This window comes from Nematostella vectensis, chromosome 11, assembly GCF_932526225.1.
Source record: "Nematostella vectensis chromosome 11, jaNemVect1.1, whole genome shotgun sequence".
In the NCBI taxonomy this organism is placed as follows: domain Eukaryota; kingdom Metazoa; phylum Cnidaria; class Anthozoa; order Actiniaria; family Edwardsiidae; genus Nematostella; species Nematostella vectensis.
The window spans coordinates 7425596-7439983 of NC_064044.1; the positions used below are offsets into that span (position 1 = coordinate 7425596).

The following is a 14388-nucleotide window of genomic DNA, read 5'->3' on the forward strand; positions in this document are numbered from 1 at the left end:
AATATTTAATTTTTTTATCCACTTTTTTATTCACCCTCACACTATGTTTGATATTCTTCCAAGAAATCCCAATTCTTAATTTTTTTTTTCTGGTACTCCCTTTTTTATGGGTTTCCTGTGTCTTTAAGTTTGTGAGAGGCTAGGACGAAGGTCAGATTTCATGCCCAAATAAGGTGTTAAGTCTTTTCTTTGCACTCCTCCCTCTAAACACAGCTTCGCGACATTCGCCGGCCAAAAACACCCGAGAATTCACTCAAAAATCACCTCAGATTCAATATGGCTGGAAATCTAGACCCTCTGGTAGTTAGACTAGAAGCTGTGACTTCCAGGCTGGAAGCCATGGCTTCTAAATCTGGCTCCGGGGGGACGGAAGGTAAGAATCTGACATTTCGCTTTTAAATTTCGGCATTTTCCTGTGTCTCTTATAGTTTATGTTTGTAAATTCATTCATTTAATAAAATATACGATGTTCTTTCATTCCCAGCCAACGAGGAAATTGTATCTTTTTATGACAAGGTAAGAATAAACCAATCGGTATTAATTTTACCAGAGAGTCGGTCTTACTGATGGTCTTGGTGTTGCCCTTGAAGTCATTTCCTTTCATTTCTTTAATGTATGATAATCGATAACGTATTTTTTGCATTCCACGATTGGAATTTAATAATCGATTTATGTGTTCTCTGTGTTCAGTTTCTCAGTGAGAATGTCGCCAAATGTCTAAAGATTTCATCTGAAATAGGAGGCGATGTAGGTTCTCAGGTAGGTTTATTATGTCGAATTAGTAACTAGCGGAAGTTTGACTCATAATTATCTCTGTCTTATATTTAATAGGCTATCCAGCTATAAGCAGGCGCACGCACTCACCATGGGAACCTACCTCAACTACCAGCATGCAGCGCGCGCTTCGTTTGATATAAGCTTTAAATAGTGTGCGCTGCATACTGGTAGTTGAGGTAGGTTTCTATAGTTATGCGCACACCTTTGTGACCAATAGGTTTGGTGAATTTGTCCCAAACAAACACACGCTGGCTCTCACAATTCGATAGCCCATACTACGTTTTATATTTATTATATTGTATCAATTAATCCTTATTTGTTATATTATTTGTTATTGGAATCCTGTAATTTAGCTTAGCTACAAGAGCACTAATAAACAAGTATTATTATTATTGTTGTTGTTATTAATATGCAAACTTATAGCTGGAATGGCCTATTAATAGCAACACTATTAATGTCTGTGTTAATAGCAGTCCTGTGTTTACAGCGCTGGTTTTATTTTATTAATAATGCATTTCATTTTGATATAACTGATATTATCAGTAATAACTATCATAATAAAATAACATGTAAAGGATAATAAATTTAAGGGTCTCATCACTCTCCTTGAAAATAAAACAATATGATGTTGAATTTGTATGTTTTACCAATCCGGGAAAGCAAAGAAGTTTTGCCGACATTTCAAAGAGTGTCAAACAACAGTTAGACTGTATCATAATACTAAAAAAAAATTACTGAAAAAAGACTCACTTGCTAAAAGCGTCCACATCTCAAAGAGCAGAAAAGCTAAACTTTTCAGCACAAAACCAATTACTTGTTAACCATTGATCTGACAGCCTTGCCTCAATGTTCTCGCCAAAATTCATGACATTTTTTAAACCAATTATGTTTTTAGACAGCAGTACCTCAAAATTTGAGGCTATAGTATAGAAAAAATATTTTTTACATATTTGGGTGGGGCTGCTTAGGGATGTTTCAATGGGACACATGTACTTGTGAAGTGAACTATTCATTAAGTATGGTTAAGCTCTTGTATAAAATCTCTTAACAATGGATTGTCATTTACAGGCCAAGCTGGTAGACCAGGCATTCAAGGCCCAGAGGGACTTTCTGGTTTTGGTGTCTAAACACCAGTGCCCAAGTGCTGTGAGTAACAGTAATTACAGATAATTTTATCATGATGCTGTGACCTACATAGTAGGGTCTGAGCTTGCTGGACATATGCACTAAGGTTTACCGCCGACCATTAAGCCATTAGTGATGCTTAATAGTATGTGCATAAAATTTGTCTAATACCAAGGCTTGTGACACTATGTGGTCACACTACTAGCAAAGACATCATAGATGCATCATGCTCACTTATCACCTAGAAAAAAAGTTAGCCAGTTAGCATGCAACACAGTTTTGCAGTAATTTAAACAAAATTAATAAATAGATGTCTCATGTTGTACTCTGATATGAAATAAAGCATATCTCTGCTGTTTCCTATTTGTTCATTTAATCAGTACTTCTCTCGCATCCTTATTGGTTTTAAGTGGTTTACTTAAAAGAAAACTGTCAAGTTGGCCACACTGCAAAAATAAATCACTTATGTTTATCTTCTGTTTCAGAATGTGCTTCAGACACTTCTCACTAAGACGTCACAGGCCATTTTAGCTGTTCAGGTTGGTGATGAGCATTACAGAAATGGTGGCATATTGTACCCAACTTGTTCGGGGCACAGCTTTCCTGTAGTAGACTTGTTGTTCATGTGAATGATTGCATACTTTCCTTTTCTGCATTGTTTGGAACGACGTTAAGCTGTTGCAAACAATGCAAAAATGATCAGCATTGTGAAGAGTACCACATGCTCCAATAAACAAATGTCTACTTTACATTTTTCATGCAATTTTTGTTGTTCTTTTGGCTCTGCGATCTTACACTTTTTAGTTTACTACTTACAATGGTAATGTTCACACTTGGATGATTGTTATTTGGGTTATAGGAGTTCCGTGAGAAGAATCGGCGTAGCAACTATTTCAACCATTTGAGCTCCTGGAGTGAGGGTATTCCAGCTCTTGGTTGGGTAACAGTGGTAAGCAAGGAGGAGTGTTTTGGTATAACAGGGAGGTAACCTCCCTTACATATCTCTGGATAGCTAAAGTTAGACACAGAAAGATTTGTCTGATAAACTCAGATTATAATATTGCAGAGATACTAAATGTCCAGAAGATTCCAAGCACATTAAGTGAACTAATGGTTTTTGTGGCAGGTCAAAGGAGCTAACTTTGTGAACGAGATGAATGGTTCGGCTGAGTTCTACCTCAACCGTGTTCTAAAGGACTTCAAAGAGAAGTAAGACATATTTTTGTATGTCAGAGTAGTGTATGTTTTTTCCTAATGATGTCTTTGTATAATGTGGGATAAGGGTATAATATAATTGTTCTAATGAGTGTTTGATTGAAGGGATGCAAAGCATGTGGAGTGGGTCAAGTCAGTCAAGGCCATCTTTGTTGCACTGAAAGAGTACATCAATGAGTTCCACAAGTCTGGGTTAACTTGGAACCAAAGTGTAAGTCTTTATTGTATTATTGCCAGTAAATATGGTCATTGTTGTTAAGAATATCAACACCTTTCCATTGCCACCCCCCCCCCCCCCCCCACCACCACCACCCGCTTCTCTCCTAGCAAATACAGGAAGTAACTGAGTTTAGGTAGCAAAGCATAGCCTAGCTATGGTCCTGATCATTCTAAACTGCTGAGTACAACATATGTTGATCTCTGCAGAGTTGAATTCCAGTTTATGGTGTATGGTTAAAATGCACAGTACCCTTGGAAATGTATATGGGTTATGGCATCTTTCTGTGCTGAGGATGAAAAAGTCTGTTTTCCCCTCCACAATATTGGCAAACATCCATAGTTGGCGGAAAGTGACTATGGAACCTTCAAGGACTGCTAATTAATTTTCCTTTCCTGTTTGTCAGGGTCCGCCAGCACCGACTTCTGTACCCTCAGGTCCACGTGCCCCCCCTGGTGGCCCAGGCGCACCTCCACCACCCCCACCCCCTGCTGTTGTACCCCCCTCAGCTGTGACAACTGACAGCAAACCTGCAACTGCTGCCCTCTTCAGTGAAATCAATATGGCTGGCACCAACATTGCCTCAGGTGTGTATAAAGTTTTCTGTGTCCCTCCATCTGTCTTAGGTGTCCATCGCGATCCATCCTTGCATCTATCTGTCCAGTATTTATTTGTTAATAAACTTCCACTGCCTCCTCCTACCTCATTCCTATTGTGGACTGATGGACTGCAAGGCCCTGCTTCCTCTGTTATCACCATTATAATTGTCTTAATCATTTTTGTCATCACAACCATTGTCATTACCTTTATCACACCAAAATCATCATGGTCATTTTTGCATCATTATTGCCGTTGTCCCAATAGTTTTTACCATCTCATACTAATGGAAGCCATCACTCCACTAACATCGTTCTTGGTACTGAACCATTGATAAAGTCTCAGGCATACTCCAAGGTCTTTGACCAGAGTGGATCATTCTGCTATTTAGCAGAAAAGTTTTCGTAGCATGTTTTCTGTGAGCTTACTGTGTTTCTCAATTTCCCTTCATTTGAACGAACATTCTAGTCAAGTGAGACGTTCTTCCGAACTCCCCATCCTCTTGGTTACAGGCCTTTCTTCAATCATAATCATAATCATCACCATTATTATTGCGTCAGGGTTGCGTAAGGTGACGGATGACCAGAAGACCCACAAGAACCCTAACCTGAGAGCCTCAAGTGTGGTGAAGGACAAACCCAAGCCAACCATTGCTAAGAAACCTGTTGCTGTCACCAAGAAACCTCCTGTTTTTGAGCTCCAGGGCAAGAAGTGGATGGTGGTAAGTCTCTCAAGTATCTGAGTTCACTTCAGTAGAAAGAAGGTTCTAGTCTTGTTTCTTTGGTAGTTTGGACTATCATCTAGGTGTGAACATCCGATTCCTAGGACTGTATGTCTTGCACAATTTGTCACATTTAGTCGTAGAATATGATAATGGGCAATAAACTGATTATTATTATTGTTGTCGTCGCCGTCGTCGTCGTTGACATCGTCGTCGTTATTATTATGAAAGCATTTTTTCATCACCTTTGTTTTTTTATCTTGCTTGTTGCTGCCGTTGCACCTTCTAAAGCCCTCTGATGACAACAGTCTGTGTCATATAGTGAGGGTTGTGTCTCTTATTAACAGGAACATCAAGAGGGAAACAAGAATCTCACCATTGAGGGCTCCATGTCACAGGTGGTCTACATCTACTCCTGCAAAGACAGTGTGGTCATCATCAAGGGAAAAATCAACTCAATTACCCTTGGTACGTTGCTCTAAGTGCCCCACCTTGAATAAGCACCTCAGCAAATACAAGGCACAAAATGATCTCCCCACCCCACCTACCTCACAAGTTTGAAACCACATTTTTTATACAGGTCATACTACACCTGAATCAGCACATCACAAGTTTAAAGAGGCTTGCTATAGATTTCTGACATGGACTCACAACTTATTTTCATGGAGTATTTTTTTTCATAATAACAAGTCTCCAGTATATATTACCTTAGCGTGATGTTACACGCGTCGTTCTGCAACATCGTTTTTTCGCTCAACACGCTGCACGAAAAAACGATTGCCGTATAACATGGTCTCCCGTCTCGTTTTTTTTTTTACGCAACATTTTGTTTTGCAACATATTGCAGGATTTTGAATCAGGATCTAAATCTTGCAACAAAAAATAACGAATTATGAAAAAAATCGATCCGTGTAACGTCACGTCGTCGTTTTGTATGTGAAACAAATCGCACAGTCCATCTTATTTTGGGCACACAAACGAGGTCGTTTACAAAAGTGTGGGTGCGCGGTTCTTGGCCTGTAGACTTCTGTTGCATGTTGTAAAACGATCCGTGTAACAAGTACCGCGAAAATGGTGGCGTCATTTGTTGCGCGAAAAAACGGTGTTGCAAACGACGCGTGTAACCCCTCTTTTTATTCTTTGTCAAGATAACTGCAAGAAGTGTGCTGTTGTGTTCGATGATGCCATTGCTACTGTAGAATTCGTCAACTGCCAAAGTGTGCAATGCCAGGTAAAAGAAATTTTAAAGTCTTTTTCCCTACTAAAAGGTGGTTTTCATTTTGGTACCAATTAAGGTACTGAAGGGAAGAAGTTATTTTTTTTTAAGCTGCGAGAACAAATATTTATGTTTACTCCAATGCACTCGCCCCTATCCGACCCAAGTGTGCTTATGGAGACAACTTAACCAATTACCATTAAAAAAGTTATTATGTTCATATCACAACTGCGATAGGCACGCCAGTATTATTTTTCCCTACTTCCCTATATTTATTTTTATTGATCTTTTTTGATGTTTTAAGGTTAATGGCAAGGTACCAACTGTCTCCATCGACAAGACAGACGGCTGCCAAGTGTACCTGAGTAAAGACTCCCTTCAGTCTGAGATCGTCACGGCCAAGTCTTCAGAGATGAACATACTGGTGCAACAGGCGGATGGGGATTATGTGAGTATAGACGTACCTTTAAAGAATGTCGATCGGCCACTCCTTTGTTATTGTTTATAATTGAAAATATTTAACAATTAGACCTCGAGGCCGATTAAACTATGATTCATTCAAAATAGTCCAAGAGGCCGAGAGGTCTAATTGTTTTAGAATTCACCAACTAGATGGTCGAGCTTAGAAAAAAGGGACGATTGAAAGTGGTTTGTATACAGGTGGTTATTTTTCAGTGCCGGTCAATGGCCGCTCTTGTCGTATTGATCGCATTGTGTTGTGTCGAACCGAAGAATAGAATACTTGAAGACGGAGGTGCAGCTTTTTAAGTAATTTCCTTTATTGGATAGTCAAACTCTGTTTGACTTAACAAACATGATAAATGTGACATCTCTCGAGGGTTTCACATGCACCCTATGAGAATATTCAAGTTATCGGATCATAACATGATCTTGTTCTCGCATTATCTGGACTCAAGTTACCTGGTTCCGAATTATTGGGATTCGAGTTACCGGATTTCGAGTTATCACGATTCGAGTAACTGGGTTTCGAAATATTGGGTTTCAAGTTTTCCTTGGTAGTTTAGCCCCCAGGGAATGCGAGTACATGATCTTGTTCTTTCTATTTAGGTGGAGAACCCGCTCCCTGAGCAGTACAAGTCAGTATGGGATGGCAAAGCCTTCGTCACGACCCCCGTAGCATCACACGGATAGACTTTCTTCACAGACCTTTACCAGAACACTTAGAATCTAGCGAACGCGTAGTCCCTGAATTAATTCCCACAAACCTAGAAAAGGAATAATGTCCGAAGCGGAATTGTGACCACCTTACTGTCTCTAGATAAACTCAAGAGCGGATCGTAAATCAACTTTCGTAGTTCTTAGAATAGCGTTACTTTTATGTTTATGTCAAGCTTGCTTTATCTTGCACGGGTTTCAAGGGAGAGGTTTTTGGAAAAAAAAGATTGTTAGCAAAAAACGGTAGAAGGACTCTTGCCTCTTCCTGATTGGCGCGAGCGCAATTTTTAGGGCTGTTGGTGAAAAGTAGAAATAACAGTAGTCTAGCATCAATTATCTACCCAGTTTTTATGCCTCCGCTAGAAGGAAAGCGCGAAGTGTGTTGTGGGAAGAGAGGAAGCGAATGGGTAGAAATGGCAGATTAATCTTGGTTAATCAAATTGGATCACTTTCCGCGTCAGTTAAATTCCTTATCCGTTAAATAGTATTTGCCATGGAAGCTATTTTCGTACTGGGATAAAAAGTATCCTGTATTTTTAAATGCAAAGACGTTTTTTGCACAGAGATGATAGAAGTTGATAAATAAAGCTAATTGTGCATGATTGAGTCGAACTTTTCTTCCCTTCCACATTTTGCCCACCCATCAATCTTCCAACGCCCCTACACCCCTCCCACGTCCCTCACCCCTTCTACCACGCCCCTGATCCCCCTCACGTCCCCCACACCCCTCCCACGTCCCTCACCCCTTCTACCACGCCCCTGATCCCCCGCACGTCCCCCACACCCCTCCCACGCCCCTGATCCCCCTCACGTCCCCCACACCCCTCCCACGTCCCTCACCCCTTCTACCACGCCCCTGATCCCCCTCACCCCTCCCACGTCCCTCACCCCTTCTACCACGCCCCTGATCCCCCTCACGTCCCCCACACCCCTCCCACGCCCCTGATCCCCCTCACGTCTCCCACACCCCTCCCACGTCCCTCAACCCTTCTACCACGCCCCTGATCCCCCTCACGTCCCCCTCACCCCTTCTACCACGCCCCTGATCCCCCTCACGTCCCCCACACCCCTCCCACGTCCCTCACCCCTTCTACCACGCCCCTGATCCCCCTCACGTCCCCCACACCCCCTCCCCTCCCATAAGCAGTGAGAGTCCCAACGTATGTCGTAACGTAACCCGCAAAGTATGCCGTAACTATACAGCCCCCAATTTTGTTTGGGATTAGGTGACCAAACGACAGTAGGCTTATGGAACGATATTGGCGTATCTCATTTTCTTCCTTTTTTTGTTGGAAACAAAGCTTCACAATGAATCATGTGACAAGGGCTTATTTATTGCACCATATTATTTACAACAATAGGCTTTACATAATCTTTATACAAATTTAAAAATTTTACAGAGATGAAACGTTATAAATAAACGATTCCGACTTGTGTGACGGATCTTTAGAAGAAGAAAATATCAATTAAAGACGGTTGATTCACTATGACATGCGATTCAACCATCAAGCCCTGTCATCAGATTTTCTATTACCGTCAAGCCAGTCGGATGAAGTCGGTCATCAGTAAATTAATAAATATATTTAAAGTAATCTGAATATAGTATAGAACGATGTCGACAATAAAACAGTTTGCCCGAGACACCTCAACAACTCGCGAGTCGTAGAGTGGAAATCAGCCTACGACTCCGCTTACGATCCTCGACTTCGAAAGTTGTAGTGTGTAATTCAGGGCAAAGACATGTCTAAATCAGCCAATGTTTTACTTATCCTTGTCGTCAAAACATTATTTTTAAATAGCTTATCAAGTTTTTCAACATCTTTTTAATTTACATCGTATATATTTTTGCCATTCAAACCCTAATGGAAATTTGTGACACTGTCTTTAAAACATACCAAGCCCTAGTATCTCTTAATTGAGCTATCTAAACTTTTTCTAATACCATCTACGAATTGATTGGTAAAAATCAAAATGAAACTTTTATTTTAAGGCAGACTTATAAGATTGCATTAAAAACTAATGTATGCAGAGATAGGTCGAACGCTTTTGAATTTAAAAACACTTGATTCATACTTTAACATCCTTATATCAATACACTTGCATACGCTTTAAGCGTTTTATATAAAGTATCATTGTATCGTCGAACATGTGGATTTGTTTCTTGGAATTTTCCATGCATTCGACATGCTTTCATAACTCTATTTTGGGACTTCTTGTTACAGTCCATTGTGCGCATACTCAGAGAATTGTTTCCTTAAATTGAAAGCAATTCATTAATAATTTTGTGAAATAAAGTTTCCGAGACGTAAAATTGAATGCCGGTGAGTTAAATATGATTGTCAATGAAAACGTGAAAATTGGTAGTTTGTATGAGCAAATGGTTGGCTCTGCTTGACTGAGTATTCAACCATATTACGTGACCCTCAGCCTCGAATATGCGTGACACTCGGCAAGCATTACTGAGCGTGACACCCATAAGGCAGAGGTAACTTATGAAACTGTTTTCCACCAATCCCAGGCTTGGCAGGCCTGACCGCTTATGAAAAGTAAGTTAAATATTAAAACATGGATGATATTATAATAGGCGTGACCGTATTAATGAGGTTAAAGGCATTGATTTAGACGTTTTGGAGCACGACCTATACGGATAACGCTTATCTACGTGCCCGTATTAGTGAGGGTTCTGTGATATAGACATTTTGATTTGATGTTTCCATTACTACATTGATATGGTATCCAGTCAATTCGTCCACAAACCGATTCGTCCACAACGAATTCGTCCACAAGTTGAGTCAACTCGTCCACAAATAGTGTCAACTCGTCCACAAAAATAGAGTCAATTCGTCCACACAAAGTTTTAACAAAAAAGTAGCCTCGTAGCATAAGTGTTTCATATAAATACGTTTAACTGTTATTCCTGTAATACAACACAAACCCCTAAGAAGACAACACGAAAATACGATTTATTTTTGTAAGAGGATCCAAGCTTCCACTGCTAGCTGGAGGGGGGATTTCCACTCTAATTGTTATACCTGTAAGCTACGACCCCGCAATGTATTCGTCATATTCAGCTGTTCTTCTTCAATTGTAATATGAGTCAGTGGAGATGTCAAATCTTACCCCTCTCCACCATTCTTCCCCTTTCTCCACCCTCCAATCTTTTTCCCCATTTTTCCACCCCTTCCACCCTCTTTCTCTCTCCCTCTCTCTAGATAACGCTGTGGTGGAGGGAGAGAGGGGAACAAAGGCGGACTCTCGTACGTGCCCGATAATCAGGCTACATCACATGTCATACAGTTAGGGGCGTCTTGTGTTCTACAGAAGTGGAGCAAGAGTGGGGCAGTGTCGAGACAAAGCACAATACACAGGGGTCAGACGTTAATTCAAAAAGGAAGTCCAAATTATCAGAAGGAAGTCACACATCTCAAAAGTTAAATTTCATGGATAGGGGTATATCAGGTTTGCAGAGCTTTTTGACAAACACAGAAGTTACACTAACAACAGACTCACATTTATGACTTGTAACCACATCACATATAGACACATTCATGCTATCCGTGTTTGTAAAACATGTACTATATAACACTATACGCATACTTGTACAGCATTTACCACACATCACAAAGTCTTACAACAATGTCACATGAATATACATTAATGCTACCCGTCTTTTTAACACATAATGTACTTTATACTATACACATGTATCACATTTATGGCAAAGTCCATAAACACGCTCAGGCTACATGTCTTTTTGACACAGTACTAAATGCTATACAGTATATATACAACTATCACATTTATAACACAGTTTTACAATGTCTCATAAAAGCACATCCATGCTACACGTACTTGAAACACATTGTACTATATATACTATACACTATAACATTGCTCACACACACGTAAAACATGTACCAGACGTATAAAAAAGTCTTACAACAATGTCACATAGAAGCATGGTCATGCGACACCTGTACACGTCTTTGAAACACATTTTGCATAATACTACAGTATAAGCACATGTGTGTATGTGCGCATAAGAGATATATTTTATCCCCCCTCCTAATAAATATCTCGGCTTCCCCCCTAACCCAACACGATATACCTCAGTCGTTATAGAACCCACAGGCACTTTAAGCCTTTTGTAAAAGCATTACCACCGGACCCAGTAGCGGATCTAGGGGGAGGGTTTAGGGGATTTAACCCCCCCTTTGGGCGTCCAGAGGGCCACATGTAACAAAAAAAATACCCCCTCCCCCTTTGTCACTCAGCGAAATCCCCCCTCCCTTTAGCGAAAAGCTAGATCCGCCCCCGGGACCTGAATGGGGTTTAGACTCCCGTGTTTGTCCCCCAATCTAGTCTTTTAGGGACCGTTGTTTAGTGAAAACATTTCCAATTAAAGGAGCTAAACGTTTTCTCACAGCAAATCCCAGCTCCTGTTCTATCTATATCCTCAGGGACCTGAATATCACCACAGGTTTCGCATATCAAAGCGTCTATATCAACGATACCCTCAGCAATACAGTCACTTTCTACTTGCACTACAGCTGAACACGGGTAAGGCAAGGTAATATCATCCTACTAAACCTTACTGCCAAAAGTATACAAAACGTTCCACTTGACAATAACATCAAGTGGCCGCAAAATTTTCGAAAATAAATTATTTGTTAAATTTCTCCATCTCCACTTATTTCCCCGATGCCATTTCACCGCGAACGCGAATGCCTTGCCGGAAGTGACGTGACTGGAAGTGACGTAACATGAGACGAGAGTGACGTGGACGTTGATCCAGTCCCTGGCGTCTTGCCAGTCGGCGCATGCGCGAGATCCATGTGCACGCTGGTCACTCACTCCTTAGCGAAGACTCGGTCCAGTTCTTCGTTGGAATGCGCTAGCACGAAGACCAGATCGGTGGGCTGTAGGACGAAGCTGTACGGAGGGGTTGCTATGACGTAACGCTTGGATGAAGGTGCGGTCATCATGCTTCTGGAATAGACGAAAATATACGAGTTTAGTTATTCCTTTTCGTTTAATCCTTTAAATTTAACCCTATTTAATGAATCAATCAAAATATCCAAATAGCCGTGTTCGTTAACCAGAGTATTGAATATGGTTCATCAGAAACTAATAGTCGACTCAGATTGGCTGGGTCTAGTGCCAGCTTTTGGGAAATTGAAATATAATGACATGCAATGGAAGACTGTTGAGTACAAAAAGTAACCTGTTGCAATAGCAATTATGTGACGGTGATGACCTCGAGGATTCTGATAATGAGAATGATCACAGTGTTGAAGACAATGGTTATTACGATGGTCATGACAAAGCTGACATCTCTACATAAAGGAAATTCTTGCCCGCAAAATGGCTATAAGCGCTTTGTGATTATACTCTATAGCCCCTCGGTGCCTCAAAATAAACCCTTATACCTGTTACTGTCGCGGAATCTGTAGACACCAAGGCAAATCATAGAGAAGAACTTGAGCGCGTGAAGAAACATGCTTCCATACAGACCACCGTCCTGAAAGAGATCGCAATTGTTGTCAGTACGACAAACGAACACTACAAGTGTCTAGGTTATTTCGAACACTGCCGCGCGCGAAACCGTGGCCACCAAGGCAAAAGTGAAAATATATATAGCCAATTAGCATACGATAATCACACTTTTGTTTGACAAGTAATTCATGACTTCGAAAATTCCGTCGTGCTCTGTTCTCTGATGGGGGCTAAAGCCGTAATACGCATAGTTTAGACGTCGTCCATTTATGTACAGTTCCAAATGCGAATGTTCGCAAATGAACGAGCAAGCCTTTGCTACGTACCGGCAATCATACATCGCTTTCATCTCTCTCAGGCTTAAGAGACCGGAGACGGTAACAAAAGGGGAGAGGAAGAGAGAAAGGGAAAAGAGGGAGCTTGCCGCTCTTTTTTTAATCCGCGTGCGTATACTTTGCACTGATACAAGCACATTTCGTCTCTCCGCTTCCGTCTACTTCTCCGCTAACTTCCCTACTTAAAATTGGCCCCAACAGATAATTAAACCACTACTTTTCCCTTACCCCAAACTGCGCGAGAGGTCCATCGTAGAGTGAGACCTGCGTGATCTTGCATCTACCGCGTATCTCCGCCGTCTCGGGGAAATCGTAGCCTCCCTTGAGTCCATCACCCTCGGCAAGCTGCTCCTCCAGGATCGGGTTCACTCCACCAGTCACCAGGTTACGCACCAGTGTCAGAATGTCTCCATTGAAGTAAGTCTGTACACGAGAGGTCGCACTCATAAGCATCGAGCAACTTTCAGAATAGCCGTCTACAAAGAGTTCACAATGGGGGTTCACACCTCGATTTCTATAGAACGAAGCGCTCGATTACCCATCATATACACCCCCCATTTTTGGGCCAAATCATGACATACTTTACTACTTATCATGAATAATCACCGAGATCATAAGTGAGTCCAACACCAGAGGCCGTGGACGCCCTTGAACGTGGTACCATAAAGTGAAATAGCAGCTTTAAGGCCTAACTAAACGTCAAACATGTTTGTAAAACATTGCGTTTGATGCAATTTTTTTACGTTTAGCCGTTTAGGCTTCCACAACAGATGTTTGAACAAGATCAAAGCATTTTCATTAAACAATGTTGAACGTAAATGTCTTATTCTCTAACCCCTTATCACACAAAACATTGCGCGCTTCATGCTTTTACCCAATCGCAGCTCAAAATTCCCATGGATCTCTCGCGTATTCATAACGGTAAAAGTGTGCGCACTCATGCTTTATGAAAATGTTTTTGTGTTTAGCCACCTCGCCAAACATCCTCGCACGAAAGTTAGATTTCAATGTTTGACAAACACGTTTGGATGTTTAGCCAGGCCTTTAGATTACTCATTCCTCTCAGTTTCAGGGTCAGTTCATGACGCACTATACTACTTATCATGAGTTACTCACCGAGCTCATAAGCGAGTCCAACACAGAGGCAGTGAATGTTGTACCGCAAGCAAAAGGCTGGCTAAGGTAAAGTTCCATGTCATCATCGTCATCATCATCGATGTCGAGATACTGAACATTGCGATCGTAGACTGAAATATTATATTCATATAAGCGTTTTGTTTGTATTTAAGTGCACTTTAGCTGTTACCAGACGCTGTTAAAGTCTGTCCTTTATTTGTTATTTTATGACATTGACTTACCGATCTCGGTGATCATCGGTATGTTGCACCCGAAAGCCGATCCCCTCCGTTCAACCTTCGCCTTTTCGAAGTTTGCGTCGGGAAGGCCGATAAATGCATCTCGAGTGTCTGACCTGGTGAGTCCGATTGCGTCGTCAAACGACATTGCCTGTCGA

At 41.2% G+C, this 14388-nt stretch overlaps 2 protein-coding genes across 13 annotated transcripts in view; one reads left to right on the plus strand and one right to left on the minus strand.

The window, feature by feature from the left end:
* The first annotated feature begins 173 nt into the window (after window positions 1-173).
* LOC5518401 (adenylyl cyclase-associated protein 1) lies at window positions 174-7646 on the plus strand. The gene is made up of 14 exons (XM_001638381.3): window positions 174-373; window positions 485-516; window positions 691-759; window positions 1846-1923; window positions 2388-2441; window positions 2762-2851; window positions 3029-3111; window positions 3223-3328; window positions 3741-3921; window positions 4492-4652; window positions 5000-5120; window positions 5801-5883; window positions 6173-6316; window positions 6937-7646. The coding sequence occupies exons 1-14, from the start codon at window positions 277-279 to the stop codon at window positions 7018-7020; spliced, it is 1383 nt and encodes a 460-aa protein (XP_001638431.2). The 5' UTR covers window positions 174-276; the 3' UTR covers window positions 7021-7646.
* Window positions 7647-8357: 711 nt separating this feature from the next.
* LOC116602053 (calcium-activated potassium channel slowpoke) overlaps window positions 8358-14388 on the minus strand; it is a 41114-nt gene continuing 35083 nt past the window's right edge. For 10 of the 12 annotated variants that reach the window (XM_048734289.1, XM_048734286.1, XM_048734287.1 and 7 more), the window contains 5 exons: window positions 14234-14381; window positions 13992-14122; window positions 13104-13298; window positions 12474-12565; window positions 8358-12033 (listed from right to left, as the gene is read on the minus strand). In XM_048734289.1, the coding sequence (XP_048590246.1) occupies window positions 11895-12033; window positions 12474-12565; window positions 13104-13298; window positions 13992-14122; window positions 14234-14381 (705 nt within the window). In that variant the 3' untranslated portion in view covers window positions 8358-11894. The remainder of the gene's footprint in view (window positions 12034-12473; window positions 12566-13103; window positions 13299-13991; window positions 14123-14233; window positions 14382-14388) is intronic. The other 2 variants (XM_048734284.1, XM_048734285.1) reach the window with 2 other exon arrangements.